Source organism: Kogia breviceps, chromosome 15, assembly GCF_026419965.1.
Source record: "Kogia breviceps isolate mKogBre1 chromosome 15, mKogBre1 haplotype 1, whole genome shotgun sequence".
In the NCBI taxonomy this organism is placed as follows: domain Eukaryota; kingdom Metazoa; phylum Chordata; class Mammalia; order Artiodactyla; family Physeteridae; genus Kogia; species Kogia breviceps.
Genome location: NC_081324.1, coordinates 84,815,532 through 84,839,861, shown reverse-complemented (window position 1 = coordinate 84,839,861; position 24,330 = coordinate 84,815,532). Strand labels below are relative to the sequence as shown.

The 24,330-nt window shown below is 47.3% G+C and overlaps 1 protein-coding gene, 1 non-coding gene and 2 pseudogenes across 2 annotated transcripts; 2 read left to right on the top strand and 2 right to left on the bottom strand.

Annotated features, from left to right (window-relative positions):
• Positions 1 to 187: 187 nt before the first annotated feature.
• UBC (ubiquitin C) lies at positions 188 to 2,824 on the top strand. The gene is given in 3 exon segments (XM_059041064.2): positions 188 to 297; positions 1,154 to 2,695; positions 2,697 to 2,824. Coding segments are annotated over 2 exon segments (1,602 nt in total). The 5' UTR covers positions 188 to 297; positions 1,154 to 1,156; the 3' UTR covers positions 2,760 to 2,824.
• Positions 2,825 to 8,415: 5,591 nt separating this feature from the next.
• LOC131742191 (large ribosomal subunit protein uL11-like) lies at positions 8,416 to 19,530 on the bottom strand (annotated as a pseudogene).
• LOC131742962 (U6atac minor spliceosomal RNA) lies at positions 8,886 to 8,996 on the bottom strand (annotated as a pseudogene).
• On the top strand, positions 18,477 to 18,549 carry TRNAR-UCU (transfer RNA arginine (anticodon UCU)). The gene has a single exon. It is a non-coding gene; the product is annotated as a tRNA-Arg (tRNA).
• Positions 19,531 to 24,330: the final 4,800 nt, after the last annotated feature.

Here is a 24,330-nt window from a genome sequence, read left to right as displayed (position 1 = left end):
CCGCCCGGCCTCTCGGGACGGCTGACCCCTCCACGCCAGACTCTGCCCCAAAGCTCCAATCTTCACAGGAGAGCATTTTATGAGTGGAATTAGTCGAGTCTGGGGTTTCTCTTCAGAGGGAAGGAGGGCTTCGAAAAGTAGTCCCTTCTCGGCGTTTCTGCGGAAGGATCTATCGGAGCGGCGCTACCTCTAACTATATAAGGAAGCGCTGGGCGGGAGGCCGGTGCGCAGGCAGTTTCGTGAAGACCTAGAGTTGAGTTGCGGTTATTCTGTGTTCACTGCCGCTACCACCACTTGGTAAGGAGGGGGCCCGGGGGTCTCGCGACCGCGGGGGGTGCGGGGGGTCGACTTCCCCGCTGCGGCAGAGGGGGCAGCCGAGGCCTTTAGTCATTCGGGGCCCGGTAGCAGCAGAGTGGTCCTGAGGGGGGAGGAACGCGGCAAAATGGCGGCCGTTCCCTGTCTCTCGGTGGGAGAAGCCGGACCCCGAAGCGGGCTATGAGGTGGGAGAGAGAAGATGGGGGGTGGGGGAGGGGGGACTGCGGGTGGAAAGGAAACGCGAGAGGCCCGTGAGGCCTCCATGGCGGCGGGGCCCAGCTTTGGGGGGAATGGAGTTGGGCAGCGTGTGAGGGAATCGAACATTAGGTCACGGTTTGACTCGAGCGAGAACTCGGTTTTCCGTCCCAGTAAGAGGACATTAACTGCCGATGCCACGGAGCCGTCCTGCACCCGCCATGGGGGAGGGGACCCGCTCGCCACCGCGGTTACGAGACGTCATCTTTTATGTGGGCTTATAATCGAGGGTGGGGCCGCCTGCCGGTATGTGTAGAGGGAGAGTTTTTCTAGTCTCGGGGCACAGGGTTTGCGCCTGGGGTGGTCGCTGCCGTGTAGGCAGGGGACAGCCAGCCAATGAGGGGGGAGGACAAATGAGGCCTGCGAATTGACTTGGGTCAAGTTTGTTTGCTTTTCTCTTTTAAGAAGTGCATGAAACGTTGGGTTTGACCTTATTTGTCAAGCTTTTGAACTTTCGGTCAAGTTAGTCATTTGGGTAGTATATAGTGACGCATAACTCTGTATTATTAGGTATGTGTTGATCTCTGAATTACCTGTTAAAGGCTGGGGTTATCTTTTGTGTTATTTTTTTTTGTTCTAAAAGACAATGCAGATCTTCGTGAAGACCCTGACTGGTAAGACCATCACCCTGGAGGTGGAGCCCAGTGACACCATCGAGAATGTCAAGGCGAAGATCCAAGAAAAAGAGGGCATCCCCCCAGACCAGCAGAGGTTGATCTTTGCCGGGAAACAGCTGGAAGATGGGCGCACCCTGTCTGACTACAACATCCAGAAAGAATCCACCCTGCACCTGGTCCTCCGTCTCCGAGGTGGGATGCAGATCTTCGTGAAGACCTTGACTGGTAAGACCATCACCTTGGAGGTGGAGCCCAGTGACACCATCGAGAACGTCAAGGCAAAGATCCAAGACAAGGAGGGCATCCCCCCAGACCAGCAGAGGTTGATCTTTGCCGGGAAACAGCTGGAAGATGGGCGCACCCTGTCTGACTACAACATCCAGAAAGAATCCACCCTGCACCTGGTCCTCCGTCTCCGAGGTGGGATGCAGATCTTCGTGAAGACCTTGACTGGTAAGACCATCACCTTGGAGGTGGAGCCCAGTGACACCATCGAGAACGTCAAGGCAAAGATCCAAGACAAGGAGGGCATCCCCCCAGACCAGCAGAGGTTGATCTTTGCCGGGAAACAGCTGGAAGATGGGCGCACCCTGTCTGACTACAACATCCAGAAAGAATCCACCCTGCACCTGGTCCTCCGTCTCCGAGGTGGGATGCAGATCTTCGTGAAGACCTTGACTGGTAAGACCATCACCTTGGAGGTGGAGCCCAGTGACACCATCGAGAATGTCAAGGCAAAGATCCAAGACAAGGAGGGCATCCCCCCAGACCAGCAGAGGTTGATCTTTGCCGGGAAACAGCTGGAAGATGGGCGCACCCTGTCTGACTACAACATCCAGAAAGAATCCACCCTGCACCTGGTCCTCCGTCTCCGAGGTGGGATGCAGATCTTCGTGAAGACCTTGACTGGTAAGACCATCACCTTGGAGGTGGAGCCCAGTGACACCATCGAGAACGTCAAGGCAAAGATCCAAGACAAGGAGGGCATCCCCCCAGACCAGCAGAGGTTGATCTTTGCCGGGAAACAGCTGGAAGATGGGCGCACCCTGTCTGACTACAACATCCAGAAAGAATCCACCCTGCACCTGGTCCTCCGTCTCCGAGGTGGGATGCAGATCTTCGTGAAGACCCTGACTGGTAAGACCATCACCCTGGAGGTGGAGCCCAGTGACACCATCGAGAACGTCAAGGCGAAGATCCAAGACAAGGAGGGCATCCCCCCAGACCAGCAGAGGTTGATCTTTGCCGGGAAACAGCTGGAAGATGGGCGCACCCTGTCTGACTACAACATCCAGAAAGAATCCACCCTGCACCTGGTCCTCCGTCTCCGAGGTGGGATGCAGATCTTCGTGAAGACCCTGACTGGTAAGACCATCACCCTGGAGGTGGAGCCCAGTGACACCATCGAGAACGTCAAGGCGAAGATCCAAGACAAGGAGGGCATCCCCCCAGACCAGCAGAGGTTGATCTTTGCCGGGAAACAGCTGGAAGATGGGCGCACCCTGGCTTGACTACAACATCCAGAAAGAATCCACTCTGCATTTGGTCCTGTGCTTGAAGGGAGGTGTCTAAGTTATCCCTTCTAAGCTTTTGACAAGTTTCATTGCACTTTCAATAAAGTTGTTGGCATTCTCAAATAGTGTAATTTATTTATTTTATTTATTCTAAAAGATTCTTTTTAATTAGGGGTGGGGTGTGAGGGATCAAAGTTCCGGTCTCCCAGATGATTCTGTGGTAACCTGGAGGTAAGAAATGTCAGTAAAAGGTGGCCTTAATATAGAACTGTAGTGGGTGAGTATAAATAAAAACAAGACAAGTTGGAGGTTGCAGTTAGAATTTTCCATGTGGACGCTTAGATGTTAGATTTACTTGTAAACTACAGACTTTAAAAATACTGAGTTTTGGTGTGGTCCCTGAGAGTGGGAGAGTTTCTGGAATACCAGCAGGGAGGAGGAGAGGTACTAGAGGGCAGGAGTGGTGGAAGGGAACCTACAGAAAGATCAGTTTTAGTACACAGGTCTGTTTAAATTCACATTGAGCTGCATAGAAAGTCTTTTGACCAGATGGGTTTTTTTTAAAAGATGTGGCAGTGTTTTTTTTAATTTTATTTTTTATACAGTAGGTTCTTACTATTTTATGCATATTAGCGTATATATGTCAGTCCCAATCTCCCAATTCGTTACACCACCACCCCCGCCACTTGCCCCTCTTGGTGTCTATATGTTGGTTCTCTAGGATGTGGCAGTTATTACTAAAGTCTCATTAGGTGTTATGCTAGAAAGTTTAGGAGTTAGAATTAAAGCTATTGTCATAATTTTTGCTAAGATAAGATTGTCAAGATTCCTTAATTTTATGTGATTAGATGAAAGAATTGTATATAGCTAAATTGGTGAGTGAAGCAGTTGGCACTTGGTCTTTTATAGTAGTGACTTACCCAATCAGATGCTACTGGTATCTTTGTATGTCATAACTAGAGCCAAAGGTGAAAGTTGCAGGGAAGCTGGTTTTAATATAAGGAGCTGGCAGTGGTTGGTAGGTACCCCTGAAGTCAGAGGCGAATTTGAAGGTCTTGAAATAAGGTATTGTTCCCTGTATTGTTCCCTCCAAAGAGCATCACTCCCGCCAGCTTCTCCCTTCCACTCCCACTTTTAGGGTATGCATGTGTAACTTCTGATGCAGAGGAAATTTTGTATTACTGCCAGTTCTAAAATACCTAAAGTCAACAGGCTTAAGTTCTCACTTTAGGGAATCACAACTGGGAAATGCCATTTGAAAAGTTTGTCTTAGGCAAATCTGTTACATACTGTGGGTTTTCACTTTATTGACACGGGAACATGTATAGTTCACTGGATTTCCATGATTCACCCATGCAAATGAACATACAGGTCGAGAAGCAACATTACAAAAACCCGTGGAACTCCACCAGCACCTGTAACCACGCCCAGTCACTGTGAGTAGTTTTTGTTTAAGTAATTTTATTGATCATTAATAAGCAGTCATAGCACAGGGGAGAAACCTCAATAGCATCTTGAAAATGACCGCTCTGCAGGACAGATTTTGCAAGCTTCCTAAGGCGGTGTTCGTGATGAGTGCTTTATTTTCAAGTGTGAGACGGTCAGTGGTTAGTGATGCTTCAGAACGTGCAGCTGGGTCAGCTCATGGGGGGGACCATGTGTGCGACACGCAGAAGGATCTTGGCATTAGAGCATAAAGCTGTGTGGGTGTCCTAGGCGTGGGGATGCTCATTGGAGAACTTCCTGAGGAACACTTGGCTCCTTCCTGTCAAGTTTAATGGGAGGAATTGCTAATTGCAGGTGTGAACACTAGAAAAGATTTGAAAAAACTACACACAAACATTAAAATCAGTGATGGTACAAACTATAAATATATTAAATATTAAAATATGCAAAAGATACAGTACAAACATTAAAATCAATGATGAAGTGAAAGTTCCACATAGGCTTACTCCCAGGAAAATGAGTGTATTTGCCTCTTACTGTTTCTAATTACAATGTAGACATACATTGTGTATTATAAAGTCAAAAGGTAGCCCACCTAAGTTCCTAAATAGTTAACCATATTCCTTCTCAGTGATAACTAATTTTAAAGTTTGGTGTTCCTTTGGGCTTTCCTCCTGTGTAGTAGATACATACAGATGTATACATAAATACAAATGGGACCATTCACAACATAGTGTTTCTCAGCTTTTTATTTATTTATTTATGGCTGCACTGGCTCTTCGTTGCTGCGCACGGGCTCTCTCTAGTTGCGGTGAGCGGGCTTCTCATGAAGGTGGATTCGCCTGTTGCGGAGCACGGGCTCCAGGCGCGCGGGCCTCAGCAGTTGTGGCTCGCGAGCTCAGTCGCTCCGTGGCATGTGGGATCCTCTCGGACCGGGGCACGAAACCGTACCCCCTGCATCGGCAGGCGGACTCTCAACCACTGCGCCACCAGGGAAGCCCCAGCTTTTTTTTTTTAAAACTAGGTAATTATGGACATCTTTCCATGCCAGCATATCAAGATCTCCATCATTCTTTTTAATACTCTAGCTAGTATTTCTTTGTATAGATGACCTGTGACTTATTTAACCTGCCCACCAACATTTGATTCTAGGTTTTTGCTGTTACAATCCTGCTGTAAAGTACATCCTTATACACGTATCTGTCATAAAATATTTTGAAAGGGTAGCATAAAAATACAAGATTTCTATTTAATAAGGTTCTTGGGGATAATTTTAAAAATCACCTTAAAACAGTTTTATAAATAATGATTACTGTATTTGTTACTGTCTCATATTTTCCTACTTTTATTTTTTTGAGTAGATAATACATTCATGTGTTTCAGACATAAAAAGTTTAAAACTGTGTATAATGAAAAGTCTTCAATTTTGTCTCCCAGCCACTTGGTTCTCCACCTCCCCTAGTATGTGCTTTCAGAGTTTCACTATGTATGTACAAGCAACTACTAATTATTAATTCCCCTTTATGCAAAAGGTAGCATACTGGCTTGCAGTCTGTCCTGCACCATGCTTTTTCACTTTATGTCTTTTATAGTTTTGACAGAGTTCTAATATCCTTTCATTCTCTATAAAGGAAAAATACCTTTCACGTAATTTTCTCAAGAGTAAAGACCACGAGAGCAACACAATCCCTAGTGAACATTTACAGCACCCTTCACCCAACAAATACAAGCATGACAGGAAAAATAGTGATATAGTGATGAATGAGCAGCGTTTCTATCATCAAGGGATTCTGAGTCTAGTTAAAGAACAGAGATGCTAGACTTGCTCAGTTTCATTGAAGGATCTTAAAGCACCCCAAAGTTTGGTTTCACACGTGAGTTAATACTATGTAAAGATTCATTTACATAGATGTGATTGTGTGAATCTTGAATAAACCAGAAGAAAAATGCGTGGCTCATATTTGTTTAGTGTTCCTTTTTATGTTTTGTCTGAAAGCACAACGAAGTCCTCGTCAAGTTATTAAAAATACGGTCCTCAGAGAGGTAATGCTGTTCAGAGATTGGCAAGCGCCTTTTAACTCACGGATGTCATCCTTGGTGTGCAGTGATATCTCTGCCAGAAGAGGGAGCTACCGGAACAGACTTTGGTTTAGCCATGAAGCCTGCAGCGCCCCCAAGCGGTGTGGTTGACTGGGCAATTTGTGCTTTTACTTTTCTATTTCTCACAGTGGGTTGTTTCCTCATTAGTAAAAGTTAATTTACTGTTCTCCCAAATGCCTTTTACTTTATCCTGTTTCTGCTGGTCCTGAAGCCATCTCCTTTTCTTTTTTTTTTTAATTTAGTTTTTGGCTGCGTTGGGTCTTCGTTGCTGCAGGCAGGTTTTTCTCTAGTTGCTGCGAGCGGGGCTACTTTTCATTGTGCTGTGTGGGCTTCTCAATGCAGTGGCTTCTCTTGTTGTGGAGCACGGGCTCTAGGCGCACAGACTTCAGTAGTTGTGGCTCGCGGGCTCAGTAGTTGTGGGTCGCGGGCTCTAGAGCGCAGGCTGAGTAGTTGTGACGCACGGGCTTAGTTGCTTCAAGGCATGTGGGATCTTCCTGGACCAGGGATGGAACCTATCCCTGGTTCGATTGCATTGGTAGGTGAATTCTTAACCGCTGCGCCACCAGGGAAGCCCCAAGCCATCTCCTTTTCCATTCCGGCTGGAATGACTCCATAGCATCCAATGTAGCTATTATTCAACGTAGATTCTCTTTCTTACAGTATCTCATCAGATCTAACCCCTCAAAATGCCCTTCTCCCTGCTTCTCTTATCTGCTGACCACTTTCTTTTTCCCCATATGCTCCCTGACATTTTCTGCTTCCTTGTTTCACTCCAACTGCTCCTTTCTAAACTACCACCTTTCCCCTATGTCTGACTTAACAAAAAACAAGTCTATAGCCTTGGCTGCAGTAAGGAAAGAGCTGGGTTCCTGGGACAGCACAGAGAGGTTGTATCGCAGCCCAGAGAAGGCGTGTATAGGATGGCAAGAGGTCACTGGCAGAATTTCCTGAGGCAGGAGGCTGGCTGAGCAGCAAGGGACTTATCAGCACAGACTTGTGGAAAGTGTAAGCATTCCTCAGAAACCCCAAAAAATACCAGGGAAGGGAAACTGGTAAGTGGGCTTCCTAGAGGCGGTCACTCACACGCAGTGCAGAACAGATGGGTCACGTGGGCTTTAAAGGAAATGCTGACTCCTCCACACTAGCCCACACAGATGCTGGGTCACAGCTCCCTGCCCCCTCCTCCCTATGGGTCATTCCCCTGGCATAGTCCAACCTGATGGGCTTCACTAGAGTTTTAAAGGCCCCCCCTCCATGGAAATGCTTGAGACTGTAAAAAATACATTGTATCCAATATGTGAGAATTACAAGATTGAATTTAAATATTTTAGAATCTTCAAAAGGTAACACATAAACTGGCACAGACTTCAATGCTGACATAGGGACTTGTATTTAATGGAGGTACATTTTAATGCAAGATATACTATGAAATGCTTTATATTTGGCTGTAGCATCCAAAGTAAAAATGTCTAGGGCCTACGTGGGTCTTAAAATGGCCCTGTTCTTTTCTTTTCTTTCTTTATTTATTATAATTTTTTAAAATTTATTTTTATTTTTGTCTGCGTTGGGTCTTCATTGCTATGCACGGGCTTTCTCTAGTTGTTGCGAGTGGGGGCTACTCTTTGTTGTGGTGCACAGGCTTCTCATTGTGGTGGCTTCTCTTGTTGCGGAGCACGGGCTCTAGGCGTGCAGGCTTCAGTAGTTGTGGCGCACGGGCTCAGTAGTTGTGGCTCGCGGGCTCTAGAGTACAGGCTCAGTAGTTGTGGCGCACGGGCTTAGTTGCCCCGCGGCATGTGGGAATCTTCCCGGACCAGGGCTTGAACACATGTTCCCTGCATTGGCAGGCGGATTCTTAACCGCTGCGCCACTTAGGGAAGTCCTTTTCTTTCATTTAAAAAGAAATTGAAAACAAATTAGACATTTTTTTTTCAAATGTTTCCCGGCCAAAAGAGAAGTTTGAAAGTTTTTGGAATAAATCATCCTAAGAATGTCAGTATAGCTGATTTATTTTTTGATCCAGGATTCAGTAAAGATTCATGCTTTGCATTGGTTATTATATCTCCTTTATGTTTCTCTCGCTCTCTCTCTTTTTTTTTTTTTTTTGGTTTGGTTGTGAAATGATTCTTTATTTACATGCTCCTTTATTGAAACACTTCCCTTTCTAGTTTTTAACTAACTGGGCATTGCATGGCACCCCTGTTGATGCCATCTTTCATGTCGTGATGGTGGTAGCCATCAGCACAACACCTCACAGGCTGGGCAGCCTCAGTGTCTCTTGATGGTTCCAAGAGAATTCTCTAACCAAAGACTGGTGCTGCATCATCTGTCGGGCAATGTTGACAATCCCGTCCAAGTGATACTCCCACTTGGCTTAATGTTTTTCTGCTTCTTTCCGTGTCTTGGCCGTTCCTTGAGGACTTTGATGATCAGCGCAGAGGCAAAACGTACCACCTCAGTCTAAGACTGTTGGTTCTGAATGGTCACTTTCACTGTCATCCTTAGACGCTTCCAGTCACTGGTTGCCTTGGCGATGTCCTCACCAACCTTTTTTGGAGAGAGACCTAGGGGGCAGATCTCAGGGGTCAGGGCAGATGTGGCACTGAATTCCCCACCAGTGTACCTCAGGCACACAACTTTGAGAAACCGTGGGTAGGTGGTGCTACTTTAACCATATCTGTGTTGTCAGGCCTGAGGGCCTCTTCTATCCTAGTCCAGGGGAGAGCTAACCTTCTCTCCCTTCACACAACACCCCTCCTCTGTCTCTCTTTTTTTTTTGGCCATTCAGTGTGGCCTGTGGGATCTTAGTTCCCTGACCAGGGATTGAACCCAGGACCTCCGCAGTGAGAGGCAGCGTCCTAACCACTGGACTGCCAGGTAATTCCCCACACCCTCTCTTTCTCTTAATCTAGAGCAACCCTATGCCTTTTGCATTTCCTAGGACACTGACTGAAGAACCAGGCCAGCCGATTTAACAAAGGTCTCCCATTCTGGATTTGTCTGATTGTTTCCTCATATGTGTGTGTGCCATTTTGAAAAATATATATAATAGAACACATTTATTGTCTCCCAGTTTGCACTCCACAGTCTCAGCTAATATCTCCTCCGTGTCTTCCTGTTCCAGCCAAAGCCTTAACCTCTCTTTCTTTCATCCATCCAGTCCAATTCATCGGCAAATCCCATCCACTCAGCCTCTAAAACACAGCCAGACTCTTGTGGCTCTTTCTCCAGGCCAACACCCTGATCCGAGGCACCGATTTCTTTCATCTTAACCCCCCAACTGGTCTCTGCTCCCACTTGGGCCCTGGAGGATCCACCCTCCTCCCAGTAGTGTGGGATGTGCAGATTTCCAGAAAGCTGCTGGCTTGAGCCTATGTCCCTCTTCCTCATTTCTGACTCTCTCTTTGGGCAAATACAACCATCAGGAGGATGTGAAGGACATGAGGAGGGGGATGAGGCCCAGGGGACCCCCAGAAGGTGACGGTGTGTCAGCACATGGACCGCCGGCCCTCGTGTCCGGGTCTTGCTGCTTGCTGGTCTGCCATCCCAGTTAGTTATTGAAAACGAGAAGCCCTCCCCTGCTTAAAAATCCCCAAAGACCAGCCATCCTATCTCTTGGCCTCATCGCTGCTGTTCTGCCCCGATTCATTCTCCCTTAGCGGCACAGTTTTCATTACGGCTTAGGAACAGCCCAAGGCTTTGCCTGCTTTAAAAGGGCCTCTGCGCTCACCTCTGCCTGGAACGCCCTCCCCTAGATCTTCCCATCAGAGGACCCACCTCCTCTCTCAGGTCTCAACTCCAACCTCCCTTCCATGACCACCATTTTAAACTAGTCCACTGGCTCTCAACTAGCCTCATCCCATGATCCACTCCTAGGTCCTTCATAGCGCTTCTCAGTATCTGGAATTTTCTGACTGGTTGGATATTTGTGTACTGTTAGTTCCCCTACCTGTCAGCGTACTGATAACTCAGTCCCCATCACGCACGGCACTCACACTCACTTCAATCCGAAACTTCTTCGTTGTCCTTTTTTTAAAAAAAAATTTTTTGGGGGCTGCTCTGCCTGACATGTGGGATCTTAGTTCCCCGACCAGGGATCGAGCCTGTGCCCCTTGCACTGGAAGCTCAGAGTCTTAACCACTGGACTGCCAGGGAAGTCCCGATCTGAAACTTCTTAATGACTCTGAGACCAAGGCCTGGTGAACGTCCAGATTTTATTGATGCAGAAACTGAGGCACAGAGAGGTACAAGGAGGGCACCAGGCAGTCTGGCCCCAGTTCCACACTCTTTTTTTTTTTTTAATGTTATAGAATATATATTTGTATAGATTTTTATTTTGTTTGTATTTTTAATTTTTTTTTTGTTTGTTTGTTTTGTTTGTTTGGTTTTTTTTTTGCTTTACGCGGGCCTCTCACTGCTGTGGCCTCTCCCGCTGCGGAGCACAGGCTCCGGACGCGCAGGCCCAGCGGCCATGGCTCACGGGCCCAGCCGCTCCGCGGCACGTGGGATCCTCCCGGACCGGGGCACGAACCCGCGTCCCCCGCATCGGCAGTCGGACTCCCAACCACTGCGCCACCAGGGAAGCCCTGTATTTTTAATTTTTTAATACAATTTTAAAGGTTACTTCCCATTTACAGTTATTACAAAGTATTGGCTCTATTCCCTGCGTTCTATAGTACATCCTTGAACCTACCTTACACCCAGTAGTTTGTACCTCCCACCCCCTCACTCCTAAATTGCCCCTCCCTCCCCTCCCTACTGATACCCACTAGTTTGTTCTCTGTATCTGTGAGTGGGCTTCTTTTTTATGATATTCACTAGTTTGTTGTATTTTTTAGATTCCACATTTAAGTGATATCATACAGTATTTGCCTTTTTCTACCTGACTTATTTCACTTAGCATAATGACTTCCAAGTCCATCCATGTTGCTGCAAATGGCAACATTTTGTTCTTTTTTATGGCTGAGTAGTATTCCATTGTATATATGTGCCACATCTTCTTTACCCATTCCTCTGTGGATGGACACTCAGGTTGCTTCCACGTCTCGGCCATTGTAAACAAGGCTGCTAGGAACACTGGGGTGCATGGATCTCTTTGAATTAGTGCTTTTGTTTTTTCCGCGTATATAGCCAAGAGTGGGATTGCCTAGCTCCACGGTCTTAACCACTATGCTCTCAGATCCCCGTGGAAGCACCACGAAGACTGGGTTTTTTTTCTGTTTTATTGCTCTGACTGCAGCTCTCGGTGCTTGGAACCCAAAGCGTCTGATTCAGGCTCTGATTCCAAGAAGAAGCCTTTTATCTTCTTGCTGGGCTGGGTGATAGAGCCATCGCAGCAAGCCCAGGGCCTCCAGAATGGTCTGTCGTGTCACACATTTAGGATGGGCAGGATGAATGGCTTCGGGGAAGTCTCAGGGATGATTCATTGGCGCGGCTGAAAGGAAGACAAGGCCATGTTGTTAGAAGCTCATAGCTCGATTCCAAGAAGCTAACCACACATGGCTATTTACATTTAAATTAATTAAAATTAAATAAAATGTGTTCACTGGCCACGTTAAGAGTCTAGTAGTGGGGGAATTCCCTGGCGGTCTGGTGGTTAGGATTTGGCCCTTTCATTGCTGTGGCCTGGGTTCAATCCCTGGTCGGGGAACTAAGATCTGGCAAGCTGTGTGGCGAGGCCAAAATTTAGAAAAATAAATGTTTAGTAGAAACATGTGACTAGTGGACATGTTTCCATCATGGCAGAAAGTTCCATTGGATGGTGCTGGTGTAGGTGGACCATCACTTAGTTAAGCACCCTTCTACTGTTGGCTATTCATATTGCTTCCAATATTTTTCTACTGTAATCAGTGGAACAAGATTATAAGACTATTATTTTTTTTAATAAGGTTTTCTTTTTTTTTTAATAAGGTTTTTTTTGTTTGTTTCGTTTTGGCTTCACTGCGCAGTTTGTGGGATCTTAGCTCCCTGACCAGGGATTGAACCCAGGCCCTCGGCAGTGAGAGCGCAGATGCCCAACCACTGGACCGCCAGGGAATTCCCTACATGGCTATTCTTGCACATAGATCTTTGCCCATGTGTGCATGTATGTCTGATAGATATGCTTCTCAAGGGAACTTGTGGGTCAAAGGGCACATGCTTTTTAAATTTAGACAGACTTTGCCGAGTCCCCCTCCAAAGAGGTTACACAAATTTACACTCTGCCAGCAATAATCAACAGCCCCTGTTTCCCCACACCCTGGCCAGCACTGGGGCTTCTCAAACTTTGATCTTTGCTTGTCCACTAGGTGAATAATGGTATCTTACAATAGTTTTAATTTGAAAATTAATTTAAGTTTCCCCTAACCTCGTTCATTATTTCACTGACAAAAGCATTTTCAATATGAAAAACATTTCTCCAAGTTCTTTGTATCTTAGTTGGGGACTTTGTCCTTCAGGGCAGCGTCTACTGTTTATATTGATTGCCTCACCCGTCACTGGTGTTGAACTGTGTGCTGCTAATTATTAGCTATGGTGGATTCAGAAGGAAGGGTAGAATTGGATATGGAACGCCCAAAGCTACGACAAATTATAAAAGGACCCGGCTGTCACTTAAAAAAAAAAAAGTATGATGTTTCCCATAAGAGACTCCATTATCAGGTACAGATTTTGTTCATTTAACTGCCCAGGTAAGGGGCTGTCACCTAGTCCTTTCCCTCATGAGCAATTGACTTTTTGCTCTCGGAAGGCAAATCTGCAGTGGCAGATACACAGGGCTGTTGACTTTTAAACTATGTAACATTTAAAGATAAGTTTGGTACACCCATGTTAGGAGTAGCACTGTCCCATAGCCAAAAATGTGGAAAGAATCCAAACGTCTATCAACGGATGAGCGGATAAACAAAATGCGGTGTATCTATACATTAGGGTATTATTCAGCCATGAAAAGGAAGGGAATTCTGACACAGGCTGTAACATGGATGATCTTGAGGACATTATGCTAAGTGAGATCAGCCAGTCACAAAAGGCAAATAACGTAGGATTTCAGTTATATGAGGTCCCTAGAGAAGTCAAATTCTTGGAGACAGAAAGTAGAATGGGGGTTGCTGCCAGGGGCTGGGGGAGGGAGATGGGGAGTTGTTGTTTAAGTAGGACAGAGTTTCAGTTGGGGAAGATGGAAAAGTTCTGGAGATGGAAGGTGGTGATGGTGGCACAATGATGTGAATGTACTTAACGCCGCTGAACTGTACACTTGGAAGCGGTTAAAATGATGAAAGAAGAACAGTGCACACATGGAAAAGTGTTTAGGAAATAGGTGGAGAAACAGAAAATAGCCACAGAGGCTCCCATTTGGGAACTTCTTCTATTCGGGACTGAACCCGCGGCCCCTGCAGTGGAAGCACAGAGTCTTAACCACTGGACCACCAGGGAGTTCCCAGTTATGTGTCTTTTTATTTTTTAAAAATGTATTTATTTATTTTTTAAAAATGTGTTTATTTTTGGCTGCATTGGGTCTTCACTGCTGCACGCGTGCTTTCTCTAGTTGTGGTGAGCGGGGGCTACTCTTTATTGCGGTGCACGGGTTTCTCTTGTTGCAGAGCACGGGCTCTAGGTGTGTGGGCTTCAGTAGTTGTGGCACACAGGCTCAGTAGTTGTGTTTCACGGACTCTAGAGCACAGGCTCAGTAGTTGTGGCGCACGGGCTTAGTTGCTCCACGGCATGTGAGATCTTCCCAGACCAGGGATCGAACCTGTGTCCCTTGCATTGGCAGGCGGATTCTTAACCACTGAGCCATGAGGTAAGCCCTCTTCTGTGTCTTTTTAAAATCACAATTTAAAATGTTTAAAAAGTATTTTTAAAAAACAAGCGCACCAAATATGTCATAATATTAAGGTTCAATAGAGCTGGATGCTGAATATGTTATTCCCTATCCTTTCATGAATGTTTAAAATATTCCACACTCAGGAAAAAATTCTGAAAGTAGTTCTTTAGGATACATGGGCAGAAAAAAACTATGATGTAGAATCTTTTTAGCTTTTATGTAAACCTTTAGACTTTAAAAGCAGCAATAAGGCTTTGATTCTCTTTTTAAAATTATAAATTTATTTATTTGGCTGCGTTGGGTCTTCACTGCTGTGTGCGGGCTTTCTCTAGTTGCGCGAGTGGGGGCTGCTCTTCATTGCAGTGCGTGGGCTTCTCATTGCGGTGGCTTCTCTTGTTGCAGAGCACGGGCTCTAGAGCACAGGCTCAGTAGTTGTGGCTCACACGGGCCTAGTTGCTCCGCGGCATGTGGGATCTTCCAAGACCAGGGCTCGAACCCGTGTCTCCTGCATTGGCAGGCAGATTCTTAACCACTGCGCCACCAGGGAAGTCCCATGTCTTTTTAAAATGAAAAAAGGGCTTCCCTGGTGGCGCTGTGGTTGAGAATCTGCCTGCCAATGCAGGAGACACGGGTTCGAGCCCTGGTCTTGGAAGATCCCACATGCTGCGGAGCAACTAGGCCCGTGAGCCACAACTACTGAGCCTGCGCGTCTGGAGCCCGTGCTCCGCCACAAGAGAGGTGGAGATAGTGAGAGGCCCGTGCACTGCGATGAAGGGTGGCCCCTGCTCGCCACAACTAGAGAAAGCCCTTGCACAGAAACGAAGACCCAACACAGCAAAAATAAATAAATAAACTCCTACCCCCAACATCTTCTAAAAAAATAAAATAAATAAAATAAAATTTTAAAAAATACCTAATACATATACATGACTTAAAAAAAATTCCACAGTATTGCTGCTTCATAAGCCATTCTGAACTTAGTGGTGGAAAACCACTATGATCTATTATGATGATCTCCCATGGTTCTGGGGGGAGTGAGCTCAGCCAGGTGGTCTCTGCGGGGATCTCTCACGTGCTTGGGGTCAGAAACGGCTGGGGGGGGTCAGAGAGGCTTCCTCCCTCACTTGTGTGGCATCAGGAGCTGGTTTTGGCTGGGACCTCAGTGGGGGTTCTTGCCAGAACTCTACACAGAGCAACTTCATGTGGTCAGGGGTTCCTCCCAGCATGGCGGCTGGGTTCCAAGAGCCAGCAGCCCTTGAGAGCCAGGTGAACACTGCATCACTTCTGCCACCTTCTATGCATTAGAAGCAAGTACAGCTAGAAGGCACAACTTCGGGGTCATGTTATCAAAAAGGAACCTGGTTGTCCTCCACTCACTTCCTGTCTGCCCTTGGGCTTGAATGGGGACAGGCTGCCAGTGGGCCAGCTCTGACCCTCGCGGGTGGGGTGAGTGATGGCAGAGCCGCGAGACAGCTGCCTGAACATTCAAGGGGAAGAGAATTCGTTTCGACCTTTTTGTTCTGGTTTTTGCTTTCTTTCCCCATCCCCCCCGCAATGTGGTTAAAAACCACATGACATATAATGTACCATCTTAACCATTTTTAAGTATGCAGTTCAGTAGTGTTAACTATATGCACATTGTTGTACAACAGGTGCCCAGAACTTCTGCATCTTGCAAAACTAAAAGTCACTGAATAACAACTTCCCACCCCACCCCACCCAGCCTCTGGCAACCAGAATTCTACTTTCTGTCTCGGTGAGTTTGACTAGTCTGGGTACCTCATGTAAGTGACATCATACGGTATTTGTCTTGTTTGCGACTGGCTTATTTCACTTAACGTAATCTCGTCAAGGTTCATCCATGTTGTACCATGTGACTGGATTTCCTTCCTAATTTTTAAGGCTGAATAATATTCCATTGTATGTGTATACTACATTTTGTTTGTCCATCCATCAGTGGACTCTTGGGTTGCTTCGACCTCCTGGCCGTCATAAATAATGCTGCTATTTGCGTGGACGTGCAAGTATCTCTTTGAGATCCTGCACTGAATTCTTTTGGGTATACACTCAGAGATGGAATTGGTAGATCATACGGTAACTCTATTTAGTTTTTTAAGGAACCTCCATACTGTTCTCCATAGTGGCTGCACCATTCACATTCCCACCAACAGTGCACAGAGGTTCCAATTTCTTCACATCCTTCCCACACTTGTAGTTTTCTGTTTTGTTGGTTTGTTTGTTCATGTTGTTTTGATAGTGGCCATCCTAGTGTGTGTGAGGTGATATCTCACTGTGGTTTCGATTTGCATTTCTCTGATGATCAGTGATGTTGAGAATCTTTTCATATGCTGGTTGGCTATTTGTATAACATCTTCGTAGAAATTTCTATTCAAGTTCTTTGTCCATTTTTAAATTGGGTTATTTGATTTTGGAGTTGTGGAGTTGTAAGAGCTCTTTATATATTCTGGATTAACCCCTTAGTAGATATATGATTTGCAAATATTTTCTGCCATTCTGTAGGTTGCCTTTTCGCTCTGTTGACTGTGTCCTTTGGTGCATAACAGGCTCCACCTTTTCATGGATAAATGTCAAAGAATCTACAGGCATGTTTTAAAGCTACCACAAGCATGAACGGGATTTTTTTTGGGGAAAAAATGTCTCCCTCTACTCTGACTGCCTTCTGCAGAGATAACCTCTGTTGCTGGTTTCTTGTGCAGCTTTCCAGAGGTTTTCTTTTCTTTTTTTATTTGTTACGCGGGCCTCCCACCTCTGTGGCCTCTCCCGTTGCGGAGCGCAGGCTCCGGACGCGCAGGCTCAGCGGCCACGGCTCACGGGCCCAGCCGCTCCGCGGCACGTGGGATCCTCCCGGACCGGGGCACGAACCCGTGTCCCCTGCATCGGCAGGCGGACTCTCAACCACTGCGCCACCAGGGAAGCCCCAGAGGTTTTCTTTGAGGCTTTGTGATGTAAAGTTTCCACAGAAGTTGTGCACAGTTTGTATTTATGCGAAATGAACTATGAAGTGGACCTTGGATCCTCTGGAACAGGTCTCTCGGGACCTCATAACCCTCATTTGTGACATAGGACAGTTGGAGTGGGTGATTTGCAAAGACCCTACATCCTGGATGAACACGGGCCGCATGCTGGAAAAGAGCACTTTCCCACGTGCTCCTGGAGCCTCCTTTCACTCCGTTTATGGAGGTTTGGTCTTGCCTTGGAAGGTGATTTCTTAAAGGAGAAAGCATTTGCTCTGAGCAGAGTCTGAGTTGCTCTTTCATGGGAATCTAAGAGTTTGTGTTTCGTTTCACTTAAATAAGAACACATTCCCTCTTGTCAGTTCTGTGCTGGGCAAAACTCTAATTTCAGTTCTTACTTATCAGAAGTTGCAAAGGATGTGAAATGTGGCACAGGAAGAAACAAATCTTCTACCTTGGCCTAAGATTGTTCTCCAATCTGAGATTCGTAGTGTTGAATGAAAAAGGTTCTCTTGGGCTTCCCTGGTGGCGCAGTGGTTGAGAATCCGCCTGCCGATGCAGGGGACATGGGTTCGAGCCCTGGCCCGGGAAGATCCCACATGCCGCGGAGCAGCTAAACCCGTGCGCCACAACTGCTGAGCAGCCCCCGCTCGCCGCAACTAGAGAAAGCTCACACACAGCAACGAAGAGCCAATGCAGCCAAAAATAAATGAATAAAAATAAATTAAAAAAAAAAAAAAAAGAAGCGACTCGAACAATCGAGACCTCTGTTACGTAGCATAACAAGACGCCAGAAATGGGGCTGCTCCAGTAGGGGTTAATTTAGTACCTGAACATTGCCACAAGGACCCAGATTCTGGCTTTTCCCGTTGGCTGTCAGAGCACAGAATTGAATGAACTGTAATCCGTGGTTTGCACCACAATCTCATCATCTGGTCCATTCAAGTCCTGCTTATGTTCTTTTTAACAGTAATCGGATTCCATCTATATGAACTGTGTGAATAAGCAAATCCACAGAAACAGAAAGCAGACTAGTGGTTGTCAGGGCCTGGGGGAGGGGGAGCAGGGAGTGACTTTTTAAAAGGGTATGGGGTTTCTTTTGCGGGACGTAAAAATGTCCTGGAATTAGATGGTGGTGAGAGTTGTACAACATTATGAACGTACTAAAACCCATGGAATCGTATGCCTTCAAAGGCTGAACTTTATGGTGTGTGACTCAATAAAATTGTTTTTTTTTTTTTTTTTTCGGTACGCGGGCCTCTCCCGTTGCGGGGCACAGGCTCCGGACGCGCAGGCTCAGCGGCCACGGCTCACGGACCCAGCCGCTCCGCGGCACGTGGGATCCTCCCAGACCGGGGCACGAACCCACGTCCCCTGCATCGGCAGGCGGACTCTCAACCACCGCGCCACCAGGGAAGCCCTAAAATTGCTTTTTTAAAGAGGAAGTTAAGGGACTTCCCTGGCGGTCCAGTGGTTAGGACTCTGCCCTTCTACTGCAGGGGGCCCGGGTTCGATCCCTGGCCGGGGAACTAAGACCTTGCATACCATGTGATGCAGCTAGAAAGGGGGCAGGGGAAGAAAAGTTAATTGGTTATTTTTTTTTAACGAAAAAATATATTGGGGGCCACACCGCACAGCATGTGGGATCTTAGTTCTCCCACCAGGGATTGAACCTGTGCCCCCTGCACTGGAAGCGCAGAGTCCTAACCACTGAACAGCCAGGGAAGTCCCCCTGTTATTTTAAAGTAATCCATTATCCAGAATAAAAACCAAGGCTTTGCCAATGGCTGAGATCTGACTTTGTACGGTCCCCCCACCCTATTTTTCCTCACCATCCTCCAAAATCTGTCTTCAACATTGCCTTGTTTTTTCATATATACACACAAATATAGAGATGCAAACTGTGTGTGTGTGTTTTAAAACTTCCGTTGTTTTTAGCAGGGAGGGATAAATTGGAAGTTTGGGATTGACATATACACACTATTATATTTAAAATAGATATAACCAACAAAGATCTACTGTACAGCACAGGGAACTCTACTCTGTAATAACCTAATAACCGAAATGGGAAAAGAATTTGAAAAAGGATAGCTACGTGTATGTGTATAACTGAATCACTTTGCTGGACACCTGAAACTAGCACAACATTGTTAATTAACTATACTCAATATATTAAAAAAAACCTTCCATTGTTTTTACCTTGGCATTATAACGATAACATATAATATCATAAGGATGCCAGGTCCTAGGCTTGAGGAGGGCTTTGCAAACTCCGCTGGCCAAGCACAGTCAGGGCTCTGTGAGCTGGAGAGGAGGGGCCGAGGAATGGCTGCTGGGCAGACCTCTGCTGTCGGAGTCTGCAGTGGAGCTTTTGGAGGTTTTCAACTCTGAAAAAAATTATGGTGCCCTCTCCCAAAGAAGTGATTCAAAATAACCACATGGCTCAGCAGTAAAGTGGGTAAAGCAAGTCTAACAGCTTGCTTGCTTGGTTTTTTTTTGCCTCACCTCATGGCGTGAGGAACTTCTCCGACCAGGGATTGAACCCGTGCCGCTACAGTGGAAGCCTGGAGTTTTAAGCACTGGACCACCAGGGAAGTCCTCTAACAGCTTTCTGATGATCTTCTCATGCTGGCCACTTGGATGCATTTAAAAAATATTAAATACAAAGTCGTTTCAGAATTGTACGAGTGGAACAGGCGTCTGGGGCACAGGCGAGGGAGGGGACTGACTTCATCAAACAGGCCTTTCTGTTTCTATTGAATTTTTTTTTTTTTTTTTTGCTGTACACGGGCCTCTCGCTGTGGGCCCAGCCGCTCGCGGCACATGGGATCTTCCCGGACCGGGGCACGAACCCGCGCCCCCTGCCTCGGCAGGTGGACTCTCAACCACTGCGCCACGAGGGAAGCCCTGTTTCTATTGAATTTTGTAGCTCTTAGGCTCTGAAATCTGAAGACCTGGGTTCAGATTCAGGCTTGGTCACTGCCTGGTTGTGTGACCTTGGACAGGTCACTTCACTGCTCTGTGCCTCCGTTTTCTCATCTGGAAAGTAGGGATATTACGGGTTCTGACTTCAGAGAGTCAGTGTGAGGCTTCAGTGAGCTGAAAATAAAGCTATAAAGCATTCAGAACAGCTCCCGACACAGTTCAGGGTCCCTAAATGTCAGCTATTATTTTTTAAAAATATTTATTTAGGCTGTGCAAAGGTCTTAGATGCCGCATGTGGGATTTTCATCACGGCACGCAGACTTCTGCGTTGCGGCACGCATGCGGGATCTAGCTCCCCGACCAGGGATCGAACTTGGGCCCCCTCTATTTGGAGTGCAGAGTCTTACTCACTGGACCGCCAGGGAAGTCCTAATGTCGGCTCTTATTATGATCAATATCTGTTACGGTTGAACTGTGTCCTCCAAAAAGGTACACGGAAGCCCTAACCCCCTCAGAACGTGACCTTATTTGGAAATAGGGTCATGGCAGATTAGTGAAGTTGAAGTCATATTGGAATAGGGTGGGACCCTAATCCAAGGTGACTGGTGAGACGCCTTTTAACGTGTCTCCGGGTCAGCGATCTGGGTACAGCTTAGCTGGGTGTTCTGTTCAGGGCCTCTGAAGACACACAGGGAGAAGATGGCCACGTGACGAGATGTGTCCACAAGTCAAGGAACACCAAGGAAGCCAGCGACCACCAGAAGCTGGAGGAGGAAAGGAAGGATCCTCCCCTGGAGACTTCAGAGGGAGCGTGGCCCTGCCCACACCCCGATTCCAGATTTTAGCCCCCAGAATGATCAGAGGATACATCTCTGTATTTTAAGCCACCCTGTTTGTGGTACTTTATTACAGCAGCCCAAGGAGACTAATACAATATCTATTGAAAATTACTTGATAAAGTCAAAGAAAAGCAGTGCTTAAAAGCGATTCTTCCTCTGTTTCTTCTTGTGCCCTGGAGCAGGGTGGAGGTGTCAGTTCCGAGTGCCCAGAGCTGAGAGCAGGCGGTAAGCGAGGCTCGAGAAGGTGCCGGACTTTCTCCTGCAGGTCCTGAGAAGCTCCTGGAGGTTTTAAATCTGGGAGAGACAGTTTCCAAGCAAGGTGAGTTTTAAGAAGCTCTGCCTGCCTGCGGGTGGAGGATGGAGAAGACAGTTTAGGCCAGTTGGGGGACGGGTCTGTCGTGCAGGGAGGATGATGGTGTTTCAGTGATTCTCAAAGTGTGGTCTCCAAAATAGCAGCATCAGGGTCTCCTGGAACTTGCTAGAAATGCAAAATTATAAGCCCATCCAGACCTACTGAATCAGGCCCCCTGGTTGGGGGGGCGGGCAGCTCTTTGGGTCCCCCCTACCCCCATCCCACCAGGTGATTCTGAAGTGCCTCAGGTGTGAGAACCACTGGTCTAACCAAGGCGGTGGAAATGGTGCATTCATTTGCTAGGACTGCCATAACAAAGAACCACAAACTGGGCGGCTTCCAACAACGGAAATGTATTTCTCAGAGCTCTGGGGGCCAAAGCTGGAAATCAAGGTGTCGCATGCTCTCCAAAGCCTCTACCGGAGGAAACTTCCTTGCTTCTTCCAGGTCTGGTGGCTGCTGGCGTTCCTTGGCTTGTTGACCCATCACTCCAGCCTCCCCTGTGTCCCCTCCTCTTATAAGGGCACCAGTCATTGGATTTAGGGCCCACCCCAATCCCGGATGACTTCATCTTCACTTGATCACACCCGCAAAGACCCTATTTCCAAATAAGGTCACACTCACAGGTCCTGGGGGTTAAGACTTGAACATATCTTTTTTCGGGGACACAATTCTACCCACTACAGATGGAGAGAAATAAAAGGATTCGAGAAATATCGAGACAAGAGAAATCTTAATGGTTAGCTGGGGGTAGGAGGGAGAGAGAACAGAATGAAGAGGAAAAACGACTCAAATGCTTTTACATCAATAACCAAGCCTGGACTGACGCTGGTGTCTTGTTCCTCTCTGAATGAGTTCCTTAGGGTAGAGTTTCAGGAACTTGATGCTAGTATCTTAGGACGGGTAAACACCTTGCTGAAATAAACTCCTTCCTGCTTGAGAACCTGTCTCCCTTCCCCGTGGGGCAGGTCTGGGGAGAGAGGAGCTGGAAGAGAAGATGCCCTTCGCCCATGGTGCCCCCAGCTGATTGCACTAACTTCAGTTCAGGCCACACTTGAGAGCCAAAATCAAAATCAAGGTCACAGAGCCTGGGGACATCTGAAGCTGCTGCAGATCTCAGGGGCCTCAAAGGAAAGGGTGGAATGGGAGACCACGGGCCTATCTCTCCGGGTAGAGGAGCTAGGGGACCTGTCAGCGTGGGAGTCCCTCCCTCCCAACCACAGGCTGCACTCAAAGCATTTGTTCTTCTGGAAGATTCTTCTCCTCCCTTCTAGCAGTCCCTAGGAGTTCTGATTCCCTGGAGGGCTCGTGAAGGCACAGATCACTGGGCCTCACCCTAGAGTGTCTGATTCAGCAGGTCTGGGCTAAGGACCAAGAATTTGCATTTCGATCTTGTTCCCACCTCTCAGAATGCAGAACCACAGCTCGAGATGAATGGCTCTGAGCCCCCGTTGCACGTGGGGGTCACACAGGGAGTTAAAAACACCAACCCCAGGGCTGGACCCCAGACCCCGAAAATCTCCAAGGATGGGGCATGAGCTCTGACTTTGAAGCCCCCCAGGATTCTAAAGGTCAGCTAAATTTGAGGTTGACACCATTCCCTCACTATGATTGGCTGAGAAGTGGACACGTGACCAAATTCTGGCCAATAAGACACGGGGGTGGTGTGCTGGGGGATTTCCAGGTTGATGGCTGCCGCCTCGCATTGCAGCAGGTGCTGGGTCAGGGAGACGGAAAGAACGTGGGTGCTCAATGATGTCCATCCTCGACTACGGAAACTGAGAACCCCAAAGCTGCTCCATCTCAGGACTTACCCCTTTTGTGGAAATAATAAATGGCTTCGTTAAACGGCTCAGGTTGGTGCTTTCTAGTACTTTCAGCCAAAAGCATCTCAATGGCTGCAGATGTGAAACCCTCTGGCAAGTAGCCAGCAGCCACAGTCAACAGCTTTATTGATTTACTTATGCAGTGAATGTTTACTGAGTGTCTTCTATGTGTCAGGATGGTTCTGGGTACCGGAGAGCATTAGAGAGGTCCCTGCTGTCGTAGAGCTGCATTCCAGCGGGTGGAGACAGACACAAAAGCAAGTCCATGAATAAACCCACAGAATAATTTCAGACAACGTTCAAGAAGGAAAATAGAGTGGTTTGCTGGAGAGTGAGGGAGGGTGGGGCTTCTCTGGGAAGGTGACATTTGAGCAGAGAACTGAATGAAGAAGAGCCAGCTGTGTGAAGAGGGGCAGGGGAAGGATTCCAGGCAGAGGGCACAGCAGGTGCAAAGGCCCTGGGGTGGGAGTGAACTTAGTTCAAGGAACCGAAATGTGGCATGTGAAGGTGGCATGATTATGCCAGCAGCCTTCAGGGAAGTATCTCAAAGCACACAAAAGCCCTACAGTCCAACTTTTTCTCTCTCTTTCTCTCAATTTCTTAGGGCTTTTGTTTTCAGGTCCAAAGTGTACTAGCGCTGGTTTGTTGAAATCTGAGTGGAGTTTTTCAGGCTTCTCTTCCTAACTCAAGAGAACCACTTAACCTCTCACCGTGTGTGGCCTGCTGTACACTGGCTTTTTTCAAGGAAAGCCAAGTGTTCGTGCTTCAGCCTAACTAAACAGCTCTGTCTGCAGCAGGTACCCATCTGTTTTGCTGTTTTTCCTGCCAGAACATTTTCTGTCCTGCCCAGAAAACTGCAGCTCCTGTCACGGCCCCTTCCTTTACAACACCCACCTTGTCTGCCTGGGGCCTGCCGACGCCTGGGGACACATCCCACAGCACCAGAGCAAGAGGACGGCCGCTGTGCCGCCAGGCAGGAGTGAGTGTTGTTGAGGCCAACGTTGGTACAAAGAATCCTTTAGGATAGAAAAGGCCTTTGCCCTTTCAAAAAATTCACTCAACTGTAGAACAGCAAAGCTGCCATTTTCTTTCCTCAGTGGGGACACTGTTTCTGGGCACCAGGTTGAGGTGTGTGCCGGGGTGGCTGAAACCCAGGTCCAAGCAGGTTCCAGGAATATTCTTTGGCAAGAAGTGGATGGCAACATCATTCTGCACACGCTGCCGGCAGCAGAAACTCCCGTTTGGGCAGAGATGGGGTGGTGCCGAGAGGGACCACAGGACGCTCACTCACAGGGTGCTTTGTTTAACTGTGTTTACTGAGAGTTTCCTGTGAGCAAGGGGGACACGGTCTCACACAGGTCCCAGACC